The following is a 19,556-nucleotide window of genomic DNA, read 5'->3' as shown; positions in this document are numbered from 1 at the left end:
CATACAATACCAGACCCCTAGTTTAAGATCTGCTTCTAAATATCCTCTCAAGTGCTTTTTTGTTTGTTTTTTCACATTTTGTATCAGCTCATAGTTCACCAATAGCTTAAAAGACCCTGCTTTTCCCTATGAGGACTCCTGACCTGAGTCACAACTGTTGGTATGTTGGTCCATATTCATTGTCTTCTGTGTCAGAATTAGTGGATTTGAAAGAAATAAATTATACATATATATGAGAGGCAGAGAGAGAAAGAGAGACCATCCATTCATTTGCTGATTCACTTCCCAAATAGTCAAAAAGCTGGTCTGGGACAGCTTTAACCCAGGAGCAAGGAGCTCAATCCAGGTCTTCCATGTGGAAAAGACTCTACTGCTTAGGCCCTCATCACCAGTTGGCTCACAGGTTCTGCATTGCCAGGAAGCTAGAATAGGAGCAGAGCTGAGATCCCAACCCAGGTATAATAATATCAGGCTGGGACATCCTAACCAATGACCTCACCTTTAAGCCAAATGCCAAGCGCCAACTGGATTTTAAAAGGTAGCTGTTGATTTGAATTTGGAATGAAGTGAAATATTCAATAGGCCATTCCATCTTCATTTTCATTTTTTTTTTTTTTAAGATTTACTATTTTTGTTGGAGAACCAGATTCACAGAGAGAAAAGACAGAAAATTCCTTCTGCTGGTTCACTACCAAGTGGCCGCAACAGCCAGGGCTGACCTGATCCAAAACCTGGAGCCAAGAGCTTCTTCTGGGTCTCCCAAGCAGGTGCAAGGTCCCAAGGTTTTGGGCCATCCTCCACTGCTTTGCCAGGCCAGAAACAGAAGGTTGGATGGCAAGTGAAGCAGCCAAGACACGAACCAGTGCCCATATGGGATCCTGGTGCTTGAGGGAGAAGATTAGCAAAATGAGCCACTGTACTGGGCCCAGGCCAGTCTGTTTTCAAGTGACATTTGGAAATGCCCAGATGTTCTTGGGATAAACAGTAAATCAGCAGAGAGAGAGAGAGAAAATTGCATGCGGATCCATGTGGGTTCCTTCATTTTCTCTGTCCAGAGGAGAAAACATCTGAAAAATGTGAGAATGGATGTAAAAATATGATTTGTCACAAAAAGCTATTTTCTTCAATGATATGGGCTCCATATACTAGAGTTGACTCTCAAGATTCTAAAAGAGCTGAAAAGATCTAATAAGCTTGTATTTTTACTCTACCGTTTCTATATATACTTAGCATTGTTTTTCATTCATTAATTATGACATGTATAGTTTGACAGCGTGAAACAATGGGCTATGCCACATGGCCTTAGGTGTGTAATCAGTACTGTGCTCGATAGGTTTATGCAAGTTCATCTTATGTTTTTTTTTTGAGGTTTATTTATTTTATTACAGTCAAATATACAGAGAGGAGAGACAGAGAGGAAGATCTTCCGTCCGATGATTCACTCCCTAAGTGAGCCGCAACGGTTGGTGCGGTGTGCGCCGATCCGAAACTGGGAACCAGGAACCTCTTCCAGGTCTCCCACACTGGTGCAGGGTCCCAATGCATTGGGCCGTCCTCGACTGCTTTCCCAGGCCACAAGCAGGGAGCTGGATGGGAAGTGGAGCTGCTGGGATTAGAACTGGCGCCCATATGGGATCCCGGGGCGTTCAAGGCGAAGACTTTAGCTGCTAGGCCAGGTCGCCGGGCCCCCATCTTATGTTTTTACAGTGACACAGTCATCTACTGATTTGTCATTCACAATGTATCCCTGTGAATCAGCCGCTCTATTACACAATAGAGTAAGAAGAAAGTTGTTAAATGGCAAGCACAATATCAGAGAAAAAGCTGTAACATAAGAAATATTGCTCATATAATAAAAACAAAGGCAAATATTTTTGGAATGATTATGATAGGCTAGACAGTTTCAAAACTATACATCTTGTGGAATTTATTTCACGTAATAAAAATGACTATACTAGGTTCAACAGTGTCAAAATATAAATTTTTGGAAATTTACTTCACATAATAAAAAGTAAAATAATTTTGGAGCGATTATAATGGGCTAGATGCTGTCAAAAATATAAATTTGGAGAAATTACAACAGATAAAAAGGGCAAAATGATGAAATGTAAAAGAGAATGGTTGACAATTACCAATAAAACTACCAACCAAATTGCTTTAAAAAGAAGTTAAAAAAAACTGAAAGGCGGCATTTTTAAAGAAAGAGTGAAAAATGTGAGGGAGCAAAATCAAGCAAAACTGGCCCTTGGCCCTGAACAAGTACAGGCACTTTAGAGGCCTTTGTTGGCATGCCCCTCTCTCTTCTTTGTCTGGGCTGGGTTTCTGTAAGCCTACAAAAATGAGTTTGAGAGCTCACCAGTATCACACCTCCAGATGGATTTTGAAGCAGGATTTGACGTTTGCAGTGGCAAATGTTTTAGAATATCCAGTGTCACCCTTCCAAGAAGTTTCATGTCAAAAAACACAATGTAAGCTCAGGAAAATATTGGAAATCAACATATATGCTGGTTTAAATACATATGTGGATATGGGTTAGAAGTATGTCCATTATTTGATCATTGGCAGGAAAAATAATACAAGATAAAATGCCATTGAGAAAATCATCTTTACTGTTCCTCCAGCCAGAGATAATAGCAAACAAGCATTTCTGTACCAGACTGCTGCTTTGCTCTGGGATGCTCACGGTGCGCTCTTGATAATCAGTGTGGTGGTACTTTCATGCACCTTGAAGTTGACTCCAGCTCCAGTCATCCATAGCTGGGTTTCTGGAAAGTCGATCCTTTACTGCATCTGGATCTTCTGGGCTATGTGTTGGAGATCCATGTTCCTGGGTTTCAGTCCAGTTCTGGGGCTGAAATCAGGAGTTGGCATCCTTAAAAGATCTCCTTCCTGGTCCCCTTGCCTCCCATAATTGTTGCAAATATGGAAAACTAAAAAAATCACTGAGGTGATCACTGATATTACCTGCCCTTAAAGGGGAGACCTAGAAGCATCAGTGATTCCATAAAGTGTAATCCAGACCTGCCAGTTCAGCCGGAAGCCACAGCAATGAGAGAGGGAGGGTGAGTTGTCAATGGAGAAGAAAGTAGGACAAGTTGAGCTACAGGGAGAAGGGACTGGATAGGGGTAAGGCAGAGGAAACTAATGCAACAGAAGCAAATGTGAGAAAAGAGACTTACTAGAGTCTAGGGTGTCAAAATAAGGAGAAACATAGTGTGCAGGTCATCAGCAGTCCAAGTTGGATGGATATGTGATGAGGATTTTTATTTACATTATGAAAAAGAAGTTTGTATAAAATGTCAGCTCAAAATATTTAATTCTTTATATGAATCAATTCTAACATTTCTATACTTTAATGCATATTCTATACCTCTAGGAGAAGTATATGAAAGTCGCGTTACAACTTTCTAAAAAATGGTCGAGGAAAAACAAGATGGTGACAACCAGAAGGTGGATAGATCATAACTCTTGTAAACACTGTTGATTCCTCTGCTTTCACTCTCTGGATCAATTCCTTAGGAAATTCTCCTGACTCTCCCTTACATATTTATCTGACACCGTCACCAACTGTGTCAGGTCATTGTCTCATACATGTGTCATTAAAATAATCCCTAGCAGGTGCTTGGCCCTGACCTACACATTTGGTTCTGTATATGGTAACAGCAATAATTTTAAATTTTCTGTTAGGCTGTCAGCCTTCCCACATTTTCAACTATGTTGTCATCTGAATAATTCTATCTGGAGTAGCTCAGTACATGTGTGGAGTTGACTGGAGGGCTCATTTGATTAGATTTTAATTTTTCTGCAGCACATATTTTAATACAAAGGTTATAACTCCTCTGAATGCTGAAGTTGTTTGCCATCACATTGTGGTTAACACTCATGCTCTGAACTGCTTATTTTAATTTATAATATCAGTCAATGCATTTTAAAGGGAAATAGCAAGTGGAAATTTGAATTAGTAATACTGTATTGGGAGGTTTCAGTGTGAGTGTTATGTCCAGTGTTCTTCCATATCATCTTGTTACAAAAAGGAAAAAAAATAATAGCAAAATGCTCCCCACCCTTAATTGCAGTGAGACAGCAGATGGCCCAGCCCTGTGCTGGAGAGTGAGGGTCTTTCCAAGCTGTTGATTCAGTTTGTGAAATTTCAGTCCTAACAATGATTGGCAGTGCCATGAAGATAAATATTGTAAACAACCCCACAGATTTTTAATGTCCTTGTATTATGAACAGGATTAGCAAGAAAAATTGTCTGGCATATGTTTATTTCTAGAAATACTTACTAGGATAGCACAGTTCTTTTTTTTTGAATCAGGATGGAAAGACTGTTCATTTCTAGGCAATATGGTATTGTTTAATGGACATATGGAGCTTCCTCTGTAAGGCCCTAAAATGACTACTGGGATATATAAATAAGGAAAGCATGGTGTCAGTCTTTGAAGCAGGGACAGAGGTTTTCTGAGATAATACTCAAGGCATGGAAGGAACAGCCCTGGTGAGACTGCCTAGGATTTGTGAGAGAAGAAAGGTTTCCTGGCACATCAGCTGTACAGAGTGAAGATGAGGGCCAGGGCAGAGGAGGGCTCATTTCCCTGAAGCCCTCCTAATTGGCCACAGGGCAGCATTGCATGGCAGACCAGTAGCATGGTGATTCAGTCTCTATACTCGTAGGCTATAGTTATCTTGGAGAGCTGGCCACTTCTTTCACAGCAGTGTCAATGTGCAGACATTGGAAATATAACCAGAACTAAGAAGTTAACACTTGAATATGCAGCAGAGAAAGAGGAATGCTCTTTAAAACAAAACAAAATAACGCAGCACATTATATGTCATTTTACTTGAAAGGCAGAAAGAAGCCAGAGTGACACAGAGAGATTTTCAAATATTCTGGTTCACCCCTTAAATGCTACAACTGCCAAAGCTGAACCAGACTGAAGCTACAAGTCCAGAACTAAATTTATTTCTCCTACTCAGGTGGCAGGGCTTCAACTATTCGACCCTGCCTGCTGCCTTCTGGGGTGCTGATTAAAAGGGAACTGGAGTTGGAAATGGAGCCAGAATTTGGGTACTCAGGTATAGGATATGAGCATCCCAATTAGTATGTTAACCAGGACACCAAAAACCTGCCCGGCTTTTCTTGCATTAATCTTATTCTTACTAATGAGAATCTCATAGAGGTTTATAAAATGTATCTGGAGTCACTTTCACTTGACTATAAACCAAGGTAGAGCTTGCCTTGGCCTTCTCAATGCCCAAGAGAATAAACAAAACAACAACAACAACAAAAATAATGAAACCTAGTTCTAAGGACCTTTCAAGTCTGATACTCTGGTGTAAGAAACAAAAAACCTTTTTAAAGATACCTGATTTTTAGCCCAACAAAATTAAATAGTTTATCCAAACAAGAAATGCAAGCAAGCATAAAGGAAGCGTGTGTGGACAAGCAGGTGCCGGGGGATGATAATCATGGCTGCCAATTCAAAACCTGCATGGAGGCAGTGGTTAGCTTAGTGGATATTGAAGGCTTTAATTAGGGACTCAGTTGACCAGTGTATTTGTACAGCAGATTAAACGATCACTTGAGGCTCCAGATTAAGTCTTGGTTGCTGCACTTATGATCCAGCTCATTGTCCTGGCCAGGGATGTGCGGTCATTTGCAGAGTGAACCAACGAATGGAATGTGCATTCATCTCTGTCTCTCACTTTCTACTCCATCTGGCACTTCTATCACTCTTTCGTCTCAGTGCTTTAAGCAAGCAAATAAGCAAACAAAGCTTTGACAGCAACAACAAAAAAAGAAAACAAAAATAATCTCAAATGCTATTCATGTGTGCTTCCTAAATAAACTATAAAATTTCTGGATTAAGAAGAAAATATTAATCAAAATAATAGCTCAATCATTAGTTACCATGGCCAGAAAGATTTTGTGAGTGAACTTTAAAACTTTTAAATACTAAGAGATATTTCTCAACCATGTCTTTAAATATGGTTATAGTATTAAGTATATGACCTTAAAAAAATAAGCTATGCTTAAAAATAAATGTGATGGATTTTGAGTTCCATTTAAGGTAAGCAGATTAGAAAAGACAAGCAAGGATTTTCTGTGAATAAATTTAGTGCATGAATATAATAGACTCACAGCAACCATTAATACATCTGCAATTGGATTTATTTTCACGATGAAACCTTTTTGTATTTGCTTTACACCAGGACTTGAGAGTGAATTTCTAGTGCTTCTAGCTAAGAAATAGGTGAATTTGGAGTAATTTATCAACACTATTTTGATAAATTATGCCAGAAATCACACCCATACACTTGCAAAAATTAGGAAAATGAACACTCAGCATTATTGCCATTGTGCCTAACACAGTGACATGATGGTGGAAGAGTGAGCTGTTAACTCTTCAGTGACAGAATAAAGAGGCAGACCAAGAAGAGAGTAAGAATGCACTTGTAACTAATTTTTATTGTTAGATCTTAGAATAATGTGGCTTTTATTTGATAATAAGGTTTAGTCAGTTCCTATTCAGAAACTAAAATTTAAATCTTAGAAAATAAGTTATCATTTTAAGTCCAGAAAAAAATTTAATGTAACTTTAGCAGACAAATTAGCTTAAGAAAATAAAATGGCAATTCAAGAAAATGATAGATTTTCAAGGAAGACAATGGAAAATAAATCTAACATCAGGACCTTTGAGTACCTACAATACCTAGCTTTTTGATAGCTAGAATTATTAATGCATTATTAAGCATATTGCATTTTGTCAGTCTTTGAATTCCAATGTATCTTTTGAATGAGGGCAGAAAAGGCATAATGTTATATAAGTAGATGTGAGGTAGACTTGTGACACCTTGGGTTAAAAATACTTTGAGAGTGTCCTGGCATTGTGGCAGAGTAAGTTCCGCTCCCACGTGACACCCCAGTATCCCATATTTCTAATCACCAGTCCAAGTTCCTGCTGTTACATTTCCAGTGCAGCCCCGTGCTGACACACCTGGAAAGACAGCAGGGCTGACCCCAGTGCTTGGGCCCCTTCCCCCGGGTCCTGGGCTTCTGTCTGTCATTCTGCCTTTCAAATAAATCTTTTAAAAAGGTAAGTAAAAATATTTTTACAAAAAAGGAATATTTTCATGATAAAGGTAAACATATGTGTCTGGTATATTTGGGGACCTTAGGGCAAAAATAGTTAATTTCTAAAAGTCAGATATTACAAATGAATGATATTGTAAGCTGTCTTTTTTTTTTTAATTAAAATGATGCAGATTGATTTTCCAGAGGAGTAACATTTCTGTTTTTTGCTCCCATTTCTCAGAATAAGAAGCAAATGAACTGTTTGAAAGTGCATTATGCTATTCTGCTGTTAATAAACTTCTAGGAGTTGGGTGTGACCTACAGGAAGAATATGGCTTCCACTAATTGTCATGCCATAATAGACAGTCAAGTGGAAAACTTCGATCCTGAAGACTAAGTAGGGGTGTGACCTTGGGAAAATTAATCTGAGTGTCTCAATTTCCTTGTCTTTAAATTTGGGCTTGTAGTTACTGTGAGATTGTTATGAAGACTAACATCATTTATGAAATGTAATGGAATGCTACCTTTATCCTTGTAAGTGCAGAGTATCCCATGCTAATAATGTCACAATCCATTCTTGATATTTAGTAGAACAAAAACTTAGTTCCCATTTTCAGTTACAATTTAAGAATCAGGGCCCGGCGGCGTAGCCTAGCAGCTAAAGTCCTCACCTTGAACGCCCCAGGATCCCATATGGGCGCCGGTTCTAATCCCGGCAGCTCCACTTCCCATCCAGCTCCCTGCTTGTGGCCTGGGAAAGCAGTCGAGGACGGCCCAAAGCCTTGGGACCCTGCACCCGCGTGGGAGACCCAGAGGAGGTTCCTGGTTCCCAGCTTCGGATCGGTGCGCACAGGCCGTTGCGGCTCACTTGGGGAGTGAAATATCGGATGGAAGATCTTCCTCTCTGTCTCTCCTCTCTGTATATCTGACTTTAAATAAAATAAATAAATCTTTAAAAAAAAAAGAATTTAAGAATCAGTAATGTTTGTTGACAGACAGCTAGGGTTGATGTTTGATGAGCTTGATAGCCTCCTTATATTGTTATGCTAATGTGACATGTTGATAATGTTGATAGCCCTAATTAATTTTAAATTCCTTGAGACCTATTTTAAATGTGCATGTCTTCATGTCTGCATTTCTCCAGACATCATATAATGTTGATACATGCTTATGTATCCTTCCAAGATCAAAGAAGTAGTAACATTAAAGAGATGGGGTTAAATCACTAGGTATGAACTAAAGCTTACATTTCCATGGTTCATTAGTTAACCTCCTCATACCTACGTTTTTTCAGTGGGGAAAATCATCCTCCACAAATGGTGGTAATTGAAAAGCCTATCCTATAGATAGAAAAAGATTTAAATGAATTAGTGTTTCCTAAGCATTTGTAGCACTGTAAAATTTTCTGGCATTTGGTAAATTCCCCAAACATTTGTTATTAAATGAATCACAACCCACTCCATCAGCAAGTGGAAGCCCTTTTTAAATTTGAATTGTATTGCCTACCTTACTTGATACATTTAGTTGTTAATGCCAGTCATCCAAAGATCAGCAGGAGCACACCTATAGTGAACAAGGCCACTTGCCTACCTACTACAGCGAGAGAATGCACAAGGTGGGCAACCATGAGCATCTTTGAAAAAGGATTTATTAGATTGTGGACTATAGATTGGCTACTTTCAGGAATTCCAATAATACGGCTCTGCCCTGGATAGAATGTGGTAAAGGAGCAAAGATAATCCCGTAAATGGGTAGGATCCTAATAACCTCGTAAGGGAGGATAGACTAGAGGCCTCTAAAGCAGTAACTGATAAAGAAGCAGAGCTGATTCGTTCCTGCTGGGAGAGAGAAGAGACTGATAATTTTGTCGTTCTACACTGACTTTGTTTTTGCTTAGACAAATTATGAATTAGTGTTTTTTTTTTAGTAAAAAATTGTTTCCAAAGCTGAGTTAGGGATTTCTTTCATCTGCTGATGTACCCTGCAAATGTCCACCATGGAGAAAGCTAGGCCAGCCCAGGGCAAGGAACCTGAAATTTGACCCTTGCCTCCCATGTGGGAGACAGAGACCTGAGAACTTAGGTGATCTTCTTCTGTTTTCCCAGGTACCATTGTCATTAGCTAGGGAGCTGGGTTTAGAGTAGAACAGCCAGGATTTGAACCTGTGTCTGTATTTGATGCCCTTGTGCAACCTCACCCACAGTGCTAGCACGCCAGCTGCAGAAGTGGTTTCATTTTTAAATATCATGCCATCATAGGTAAAGCATATGTCTCTTTGCTTTCCTGCTGTAACAAATTGTTCCTAAGCAACAAGAGAAAACCTTGTCTGAGCTCTGAGTGCAAGGATCACTCCAAAGCACCAGGACAAGATGAAAGTATGAATCCAAGTCCCTGGTATTCATTACTGATTGCCTCCATCTCATAGTTGTTCATTTATCACAAAGCCTTATAATATTGCTTATTATTTAAAGATTTGTATGAATGGCATCACTAAATATTCTTTAACTTTTTTTACTTTTTGATATGTTTTGTGTTTCATCGTATTAAGGGTCCAGTTCATGTATTCCAAACTATGTGTTATAATTATGTTGACATAACTTACTTACTATTCCTTTTCTCTCAGGTACTTTAACCAAAAGTCTTTGTACTTTGTTGAACAACTCTAGGTATTTTTAAATTAAAAACAGTATAGCAGTAATAATTCTTATAGAAACATCCTGTGGTAAAAGTCTGATGGTTTTGCACGGTGTAGACCTAGGGCCCCTAATTCCCAACTAGACAAACCAAGTAGTTTGATTCTGTTCTTCATCTCTCTGACCCACCTCACAGTTGTTCTCTGTTTTAAATTTTCTTGTGATTAGATGAGCCCAGCTGCATCCTCTGGGTTACTTTTCCCATCTCAGAGTTCAAACCCTAACATCTCTGCAAAGTTGGTTTTTTTTTTTTTTTTTTTTTTAACAAGAAAACAGGCTCCAAGAGGTAAGAAATAGAATCTTGCAGGACCATCTTATAGTGATTTTCCAGGCATATTAGCAGGGAGCTGGATCAGAAGTAGAACAGCCTATATAAAGTGCTGGCATAGCAGGAGGTGACTATGTCCAAGTTTTCTATATCATGTTTGAGAGTGGAAAGAAAAATCTGCCCTCACCTACCTGAGACCATTTTAAATTACATAGGGAATATAGAGAGAAATTTTGAAAGTTCATGGAAATGTAATTAGAAGATTATTTGGTAAAAAAAAAAATGAATTCATGTGTAGAAGGGTGTTCAGATGGCAGCAGATCAACAGGGATATAGAAGGAGCCAACAGCCCCATCAACCAGCAGAAATGTTATTGCTTGATCCTATAATACTATTATAGTAGTATTTCCTTTCAAATGTATATGAGATATATACTAACATAGACTAAACTATTATGCACAAAGCAAGCCTCAGCTTAACTTGAAGAATAAATCATATATAATGTGTCTTTATGTACATTAGAATTAAATTAACTACAGAAAGATAAAGGTAAAATCTTCAAGCACATGGAAGCTAAGCATATTTCTAAGTGGAAGATCAACTAGAAGGAATCAGAAATGGAAATGTAACAGATCACAGCCTACCCAGAACTCACCCCAAGGGACAAATCTGAATTGCTTCACTCCAGAAAATACAAGACGGAACGAAGATTTTAGCATTGAGGGAAACTGGATGGAAATATGTAGCTTGTCAAACTGCAGGTTCAAGTGAAATTACATGTTACCTGGTTTGTTATAGGATATGTAGAGTGTATTTACAAAATACTCTGTTGACCATACTGATGAAAGGAAGAATCTGAAGTTTATTTCTCATAACTGTTTTGTCTGCTTACAAACTGCAAAATATTCCAGGTCTACAAAAATGTGTCAGTCTTATTTTTTGGTGGATTTTTCAAACATTATGATAGCATAAATTATACGCTTTAGACATAATTGACTTTTTTGAAAATATGAGCACAATAAAATGTCTATTTTTAAGAAATTAATATTTGTCATGTATGTATTTGTACATGTTTATATTTTACATAGTATTTACATTTTATTTTTTCTTTGTAATTAATACAGTGTACAGGAAAGTTGTACCAAAATAAGAATTGATACATTGCAGAAAATTCAAATCTTGATATTTGAGGATATGAACTCAGCAGTAAGCACAATATTATGAAATAAAAAAACCACAGAACTTATATGCCACTAATACAAACTAAAACCTAATAAAGTCTTGTGGTTCTGTTGTTGATTTCCTTTGTTGAGTCACACTGATGGCACTTAACTGTTGGGCAATTGCACAGATGTAATTGACTTACAGTCAATTGAGGAACTCAGCTCTGTGCTCTACATTAATCAGTGCAAGAAACATCATGGAAATCACCAAAGGGATAGAATTATACACAGGTTCTCTACTTGTATTTATTTCATCAATTTTAATAGCCTATATATATAAAGGATATCCAGACAAAGGAGATCAGTTGTGGGGACTTACACTCTCTCAAGGACCACAGCTGGCTGAGTAGCCCTCAGGAGTGTTTGCATTCAGCAACACTTGTTTCAATAATGTTTGTCGTATTTCACTTAGTGGCTTAAGAATGTCTTTTGACTGATCTATTTGTTTCATTAAAAAATTTTTAAATGCAGGCTAAAAATAAACTCACAAAGAAACTTGATAGCAAGTAGAGGTATGATGGTTCATGTTTTCCCTCCTAAAGTTTTCAACCTAATAAAATTTCTCTAGACTCTATTCCAGGTATTACATGCCCAGTGAACTTCATTTTGTATAACCATTATTCTCAAAATAATATAATGAAAGGTATAAACTGACTTAATCAATTGAAGAGAAAAAATTGTCTCCACTACAAAAATACCCCTCTAAATTTAAATGATGTGAAAGATTTCATAAGTGGAAATAATGAAAGTAAAAATACTTATCTTAATTTACAATTAGTTTTGCCATATCCTATGAATTTTTCTGCCTGTAAGGCTCCTAAAAAATACATTTCTGCGTGAAACATATATATATATATATATGTATATACATATTATATATAATATATATTTTAGAGAGTTGAGTTTTTACATAAAGAAAATGTATAAAGTATTTGCTTTTGTATTCTCTGTCATTTATATGCCAAGTACTTTCACTGTGGATAGAAATAAAAATCAATCATTTTTGGCACTGACTGGTATTCTAGTGCACATGTCAGTAATACTTACGAACTTGTGTGAGTGTACTTGCCCTGCTCCATTCTAAGTAAACTGGAGATACCAGTCATTTGTTTTCACTGGCATACCTGCAGGGTAAGGATGGAGAAAAGCATTGCTGGGAAGAAAAAGGAAAAATAAAATCTGCACAGTGTTCTTCGGAACAAAAACAGTGACAAGTCAAAGTAATAGCATTCAGATGGCACTAGGATAATCTGTGCTTTTGTGTACAAAAATGTAAGGGGTGCACAAGTACTTTCAGTCGGCCTTAGAGTTTAAACCACATAAATATATAGCACCTTTATTTAGAAGTTAGGGTCCTATGGATTAAAATATTTTTATAATGCAGTCCCACACAATTGGAATTCAGTAGTGCTCTTGCATAAGGAGAATGAGAAATATTTATGTCACCGTTGTGGAAGCCTTTTGTTCTGCAAGTGTGTTGTTTCCAAATTATGGCAGTGAAATAGTGACTAGCTTTCGTAAAAGCAAATGTGCAAGCAAGCAATCTCCCTGTTGTGCCCAACAAGGGGAACTACAACGTAGATTCAACTGAGCTGAATTGATGGCCTCTGTTCATTTAGTCTTTAATATATTCCTCAGTCATTTTTACTAATTCTGTGTCCCTTGAACTATACTATATTTTGATACTAATTGTCTATATGTTATATATGGTATATATGTATACATTATATATAAATATGTATGTTGTGTGTATACAATATGTATAAATATATATTTTTGAGCCCAAATGCAGACACCAAAAGTAGAAGAGAGGCACAAACCACATTTCGTCAGCTTGTGAAGTCACATGATTATACATTTGTCTCCTTCCTTACATCTGGATCACATTTGCAAATGACATATTCTGCCTACCTTCTGAAAACAAAACAAAACAAACACTGGTTGATTTATATAGCTGTAGGATGAGAAGTAACCCCCTTTCCTTCATAATACCCATCAGATACCAGTCGTCATGGGCTGGAAGCAACAGGAGATTCTTCTCCCAGGAACTTTCTGAGATATTTTTCCACCTGTATTAAAGCTGCAGTCCCCCTTCCACTGTATTCAGTCTTAGAGGCAGATAACACTTTCTTAGATTCCACCTACAGAATTCTAGAGATAGTTTTAAGGATTGTTTTCACCTACTAGGAAAGTTACATTTAGCATTACTGAGTGAGTGGCTCATTCCTGGTTAAAGCGGTAATCCAACAATTTTGCAAGACTTGTTCTTATTTTCTACTTTCTCCTTGTATTCTTGGAATGTAGCTGATAAACATTATGGATAATGTCTTGGTGGCACATGTAAAAGGCATTTTCCTTTTCCATATATACTGAGAAATCAAATTGTTGATCAAAGCTTTTTGTTGTTTAATTTTTAAGCTATTTCTGTATTTTTTTTCTCCAAACAGCCTCAAAACCTGTGGACTTGAAATTATGTACTGGCCCTGTCCCTAATACAACACAGCTGTGTCACATTCCTTGCCCAGTTGAGTGTGAGGTTTCATCTTGGTCAGCCTGGGGTCCTTGTACTTACGAAAACTGTGATGACCAGCAAGGCAAAAAAGGTATGTGCTGTTAGTGTGGCATGCTTGAAACTCCTATTATGAATTGTTTTAAAACTGCTGTTGTGGGTTCATGTGTCATGTTTTCAAGAATAACTGAAGAGCATTGTACTCTGGTAATAGTGTTAGAAGAGTAAAATGAAGGAATATGGCACAGAGTCTTGTTAATATAGACAACATGATGAAAATATCTGAGGCCATTTTATGCAGTGGCTAAGATGAACTGGAGAGTCAGCCTGACCTGTGCTGGAAACCTTGTCCTTTATTGTATAAATGACGTAAAATAAACCTGTCTTTTATTGTATAGATAATTTCATTATCAAAATTCTTATCTGTAAAGAGATGCAATCATGTCTGTCACCCAAAGTCTCTCTGAAGAACCAGTGTGACTTTAAATATAAATGCAAGGGTTAGTCTATAACCAGATCGATATCACTCCTTATTGCTTTGAAAGTAAAAATGTAATAACTGCTATTTTCATGACACACGTGCTGTGTCAATGTGGAATAGAATAAATAGAATAAATGACAGTGGTTCACTGCATGGGGAGTGTGGTGAGCTAATTTCTGCATGATTTCTGAACAGAAAATCCCTGTCTTAATTGAAAGAATAGCCTTTGAGTGATTCTAGGATGTTCACATAGCAATAAATAGATTTATCAATTTCATTGTTATATGTTAGGTGCTATGAAGGGGCAGCGCAGGACTTTGAATGCTGCTCAATGGAACCCACATTTGGATTATGTCTGAGTTAAGATTTCCAGATGCTAAAATAAACTGAGACTCAGAGAGAATTTCTCTGGAAATATCCAACTTCCTAGAGGTTCATCTTTCAGATTAAATTATGTGACAGTGTTAACAGTGGTATTAACAATAATACCACTTTGGTGTAATCGGTCATATTTCTGAAAAGCACAAAGGTTGATTATGTCTTTGAAATCCTATAAATGCAGATATTCCAAATACTACCATGTCTGTCGATATTTCTCCACACTGCTGCCCCTTTTCTCTCCTTTCTAGGTTCTGTAGTGGAAATGGAAACTATATGGCAGTTTTTGCCTTGCGTTTGCCATAATAAGCTGTGATGTAAACCTCATCTTCTTTTCTATCATTCATTAATTCACTTATTCTTTTTTAATGAGTGACTTGGTGACCTGGACTCAAAGATTTGGAGATACACCAATGACTCAAAACAGACAAAAACTTTATTATCTATTCTCATTCAACTTTCACATTCATGTCTCATTCAATGTGCTGACATACTCAACCATTGATCTCACAGTAAATATTTTTTCTTCGCCATGGTCAGGCTTCAAACTGAGGAAGCGACGCATAACCAATGAGCCCACTGGAGGCTCAGGGGGTACTGGAAACTGCCCTCATTTGCTGGAAGCCATTCCGTGTGAGGAGCCATCCTGCTATGACTGGAAAGCAGTGAGGCTGGGAGACTGCGAACCGGACAATGGACGGGAGTGTGGTCCAGGAACTCAAGTTCAAGAAGTGGTGTGCATCAGCAGTGAAGGTAAGACAGATGCATCTGTCACGTTGTTGGAATGTCCATTTGGCTTGAGGTATGCTTTTACCTGATGTGAAAATCTTGTGTCAAATCTGGTGATTCCATTAATAAGCAGAAATAGCTTCCCCCTCTCTCTCTCCCTCTCTCTTTCTCCTCCTGTCTCTCTCCCCCCCTCTCTTCTTCCTCTTATTCTCTCTCCCTCCTCGCCACTTCCCCACTCTGACAGCAGAGAGGTTCCATGGACAGTCAATGGCCACAGTGTATTTTTTGCCTCAAAAATGGAATGGGTAATACTGCATAGGAATTAAATCATCATGGGGACAAGAATGCATTAAATTGCCAAATTAAAAATAATAGGAATAGATAACTTTTTCTCAGTGGCTCTTCTGTTTTCCACAGGATATGCGTGTAAATAAAGGATTGTGAGAGTCCATTTCCGTCACTCTAGAAGTCTCCTTTTTTCCCCCATTGATACTGTGATATAATTTGATTTCTAGGCTTTCAAGCCCCTCCCAGCCTCTTCCCTGAGTCTGCTCCTGCTGTCCATGGTTTCTTCCTCCAGGGGTGTCACGGAGCCATTAGTTGATTCCCAACAACCGCAGGAATTACTAGGACATTTACCGCTAATCTGTGTTTTGATCAAATAACCTGGCAAATGTTGGCTCTGTCATAAAATGCTCACATGCTTCTCCAGAGCTGTGCTGTTTGGGGAAGAGCCTCTAGCCAGATAATCAGGCCGAGAGTCACATGTAGGAGGCCTACAGTCTCCCAAGTCACAGCTTCCAAGCTCTGGGCAAGACTCCTTCTGACCCTCTGATCCTGTGACTGTGCGTGTCAGAGAAGCATGAGCCTGGACCCTAGGGCCGCCGGGGTTGACCGTGGATGCCGCTTTACAGCACATGCGGTAATGTACCGGAGCCCCTCAGGGGTTCTGCAACATCTGGCCACTGTCATCATTCCTCGCATCTCCGTTTCCTTTACGAGCCTAATGGTATCCTCCGCGACTCTGGCTCCGCAGCAGTGAAGAAAGGCACTCTGGGACGGGAGACTGACAGCCACTGCTGTCGGTGAAAAATGAGCCCTTCAGCTTCGAAGCATCCAGCACCTCTCAGCCCCAAGTCTTGTAGCATGACTGTCACAGTGTTAGGGACGGTCCCAGCCGGCACTGGAGGCTGAGACCCGAGGGTGGAAAATTTGTGGATTCTGTTTTGCTTTCTGAAGGTCAAATCAGCTATGGTAGATGCTTTCTTTACCTTTCTCCTATTCTACTCCAAAGGGGGAGAAGAGAGAGTGAAAGTGACTCTCAAGGATCACTATGTAAACGAAGAAAGCCAGAGGAGTCCTCTCTGGCTCACACCCCAAATTCTGATTGGGATTAGATGAATCTTAGGGTTACCTTCTGAATTACTGTGAACACAGGCAGGACCATAATCCTGTATATTGTTTCTTCACCTTTTTAAAATTCAAATAATTTTTCTTGTCCTTCTAAACATCTAGGAAACAATTAGAGTTTTGAGCATTGTAAAAGTTATATTTGAATGGAACAAAAACAAAAAAATTCTACTAAAAATTTCTGCCAAATGTAATCAAAATAAAAATCTGATCTAATTCATTTAGTGCAATGAGATTCCTAGATATTTATGCACAGTAAGTGTATTTTATGAGGGCTAAGAGCCAGCTGTTGAACAATATCAATAGTATATTTAGCTTGGTCAAGAAAAATCATTTTGTTTACACAATAACTACCTCTTTAAATTGTCTATGGAAAAAAATCATCTAGTGAAATACCTGAAACCAAGCAGAAGTGTGGATTAGATACATCTAGTTATACAGAAAGTGATGTTTGTTGTAATCTAAGAAGCAAATTGATTATGCAGATTGAGCATCACTGATTTCTTTTTTCTTATACAAGGAAGCAGAAGCCAATGGGTCTTCAGTTTGTTCTCGCTACTCTTTCCTGGGACATTTGTTCCATCTTCCAATTTTATCTCCTGACATTCATCAGTTGTGGTGTAATCTGATCCTTTAATTGGCTCACTTATAGGGCCACAGGAAATGAGACTCCTTATTTACTGGATGGAGTTCCTGGAGCCAGTGCACATTTGTGTGTAACAGAGACATAACTGTGCTGGTGGAATACGAGCGAACACTGGAGACCTATAAATACAGCTCCAGGATTATGTGATCACCTGGTAAGGGTTTAGCAGCTGCACCAAATGTTGTTTTGTAATTAAATTGGGCCCGGGGAATTAAAGTCGATTAGTTGTAGACTGCACCTCTAGGCATGGGCTGTGGCTGTAGATTTTGTTCTATAATTAAGTTAAAGCTCAACTAGGGACATGCAGAATTAGCACCTATAAACTAGCAAATAATAATAATATAAAAAACCCTTTTTCTGACATTCCTCACAAATTTCACAACTTTGTTAACGATTTCCAAACACTTCAAGACTCTTTCCAGGATTCCATAAATCATTAGGATTTGCTGCCAATACTGCTTGCTTTTCCAAACATCTTCTAAGCAACAGAGGTAGAAAAGAGCCATGAGGTTTTTTAAAATTTTAATTAGATTATTTAAAAAAAATGAATAAATTTCATGTAATTCATAGTACAGGTTTAGGAGCATAAGATATGATATGGATTGTCTTACCAGAAAAATCTAACAGAATTGCAAAACCAAAGAGAATTAAAAACATTAGGCTCCCGAAAGAGAGAAATATTCTATGTGAAATAGAAAACAATGCACGTTAGTTAATGGTCATCAGAAGGGCACTTGCAAGTCTTTGAGCACTGATGCATGCCCCGCTCCAAAGGTCTAGTGTTTGAGTATCCTAGAGGATGTCAGGTTTATGAGAATACTCAATGTCTATTGGATTTTAATTTTTGTGACTTCTTTGTGTGTTTTATTTGATTGCATAAATTGGGTGAAGCAACAATATTGTTTTCAAAATGGTTGGTTAGAGGAAGAATAAAGCAAGGGTTTTAGTCTGGGGATGGTATAGACAAGCACATTGTCTCGTTTATTACTGGAGACTATAAAAAATATTGTCTTCATATTCCCTTTATTTTGTTGAAAAACAGTACATAAATGGCCCCTTCCATATTTCCTCACCGTGAGCCCTATTTTACATCTCAGAATATTGGCAATTTTTAGTAGGAATCAGAAAAGTCAGTTTTGTTTTGTTTGTATTATTTTAGGTGCTAGGACATCAACAATTGAAAATGACTGACTTCTATGCCACATTCCTTTTTCTGTTTTGATAAAAGATAAAATCTTACCCAAAACATTGACCACACACAACTCACTTTCATATTTGACCTAGATTTTTGAAATGAAAAGGACACTTTCACAGGGTAAACCACTGCAACCATTCATCGGTCCATGGATGTTCACAAGACAGTGGTAGGAACTCTGAGGGCCGCTTAGCAAGGACTAGCACCAAGGAAATGACTGTTACCCAAAGACTGCAGTTTGCACCACAGCAGACTGGCTAGATTCTAGAAATTCAGGAAAAGATCTGTGACTAAGAAACATTGTGATTAGTACCAAAACAAGCCTTAAAAAACCTCAGTGCTTTAAAATCTCTTTGGTGCCTGTTAACAGAATTACCAGGACTGACTGTGAAAATGTTTGGGGAAGATGGCTTTCACATTCAAGGCGCTAGCCTATATTGTGGCTGCTGAATCTTTATGGAATTTTACCACCAGTTTCTTCATTTTTGAATCTGTGTGTGGGTTCAGGGAAAGGAAGACTTGCATGTTATTTGTTTACAAGAAGTAGCTGACATCGCTCTTCTTGGTTCTCAAGTATTCAAAGTGATAAAAAGGTTTATTGTGTTATTTCAATATCTTGGATGTAAATGTACTTTAAATTCTTGAAAATATTTATCTCTGGGGAATAGGACAAAGAGTGTGGGGGTGGGAAACAAGGCCAGATGGTGCTCTGTTTTATTTTAAGCATTACAATATAAATTTGTATAATTTGGACATAACTTACAAGCTGCAAAATTACTGTATCACTTCATCCAAATATTTATCTTTCAGAGGGTGGTAGTTTGGAAGGGCGCAAAGGTAGGAAAAGCAGAGGTAGATAATGAAGAATGAAGCATTCCAGGAACTGAAAGGGAAAAACCATAGACCACATAGTTGAGGCTAATATTCAGGCTGCTCAGAATACTCATGA

General features: G+C 38.1%; 1 protein-coding gene across 1 annotated transcript in view; it reads left to right on the top strand.

The window, feature by feature from the left end:
- Positions 1 to 19,556, top strand: part of THSD7A (thrombospondin type 1 domain containing 7A) — a 300,382-nt gene that overhangs the window by 169,451 nt on the left and 111,375 nt on the right. The window contains exons 5-6 of the mRNA XM_004582344.2: positions 13,707 to 13,862; positions 15,168 to 15,380. Coding sequence (XP_004582401.2) covers positions 13,707 to 13,862; positions 15,168 to 15,380 — 369 coding nt within the window. The remainder of the gene's footprint in view (positions 1 to 13,706; positions 13,863 to 15,167; positions 15,381 to 19,556) is intronic.

The sequence above is a fragment of the Ochotona princeps genome, chromosome 20 (assembly GCF_030435755.1).
Source record: "Ochotona princeps isolate mOchPri1 chromosome 20, mOchPri1.hap1, whole genome shotgun sequence".
Classification (NCBI taxonomy): domain Eukaryota; kingdom Metazoa; phylum Chordata; class Mammalia; order Lagomorpha; family Ochotonidae; genus Ochotona; species Ochotona princeps.
This window is presented reverse-complemented; position numbering and strand designations above follow the sequence as displayed.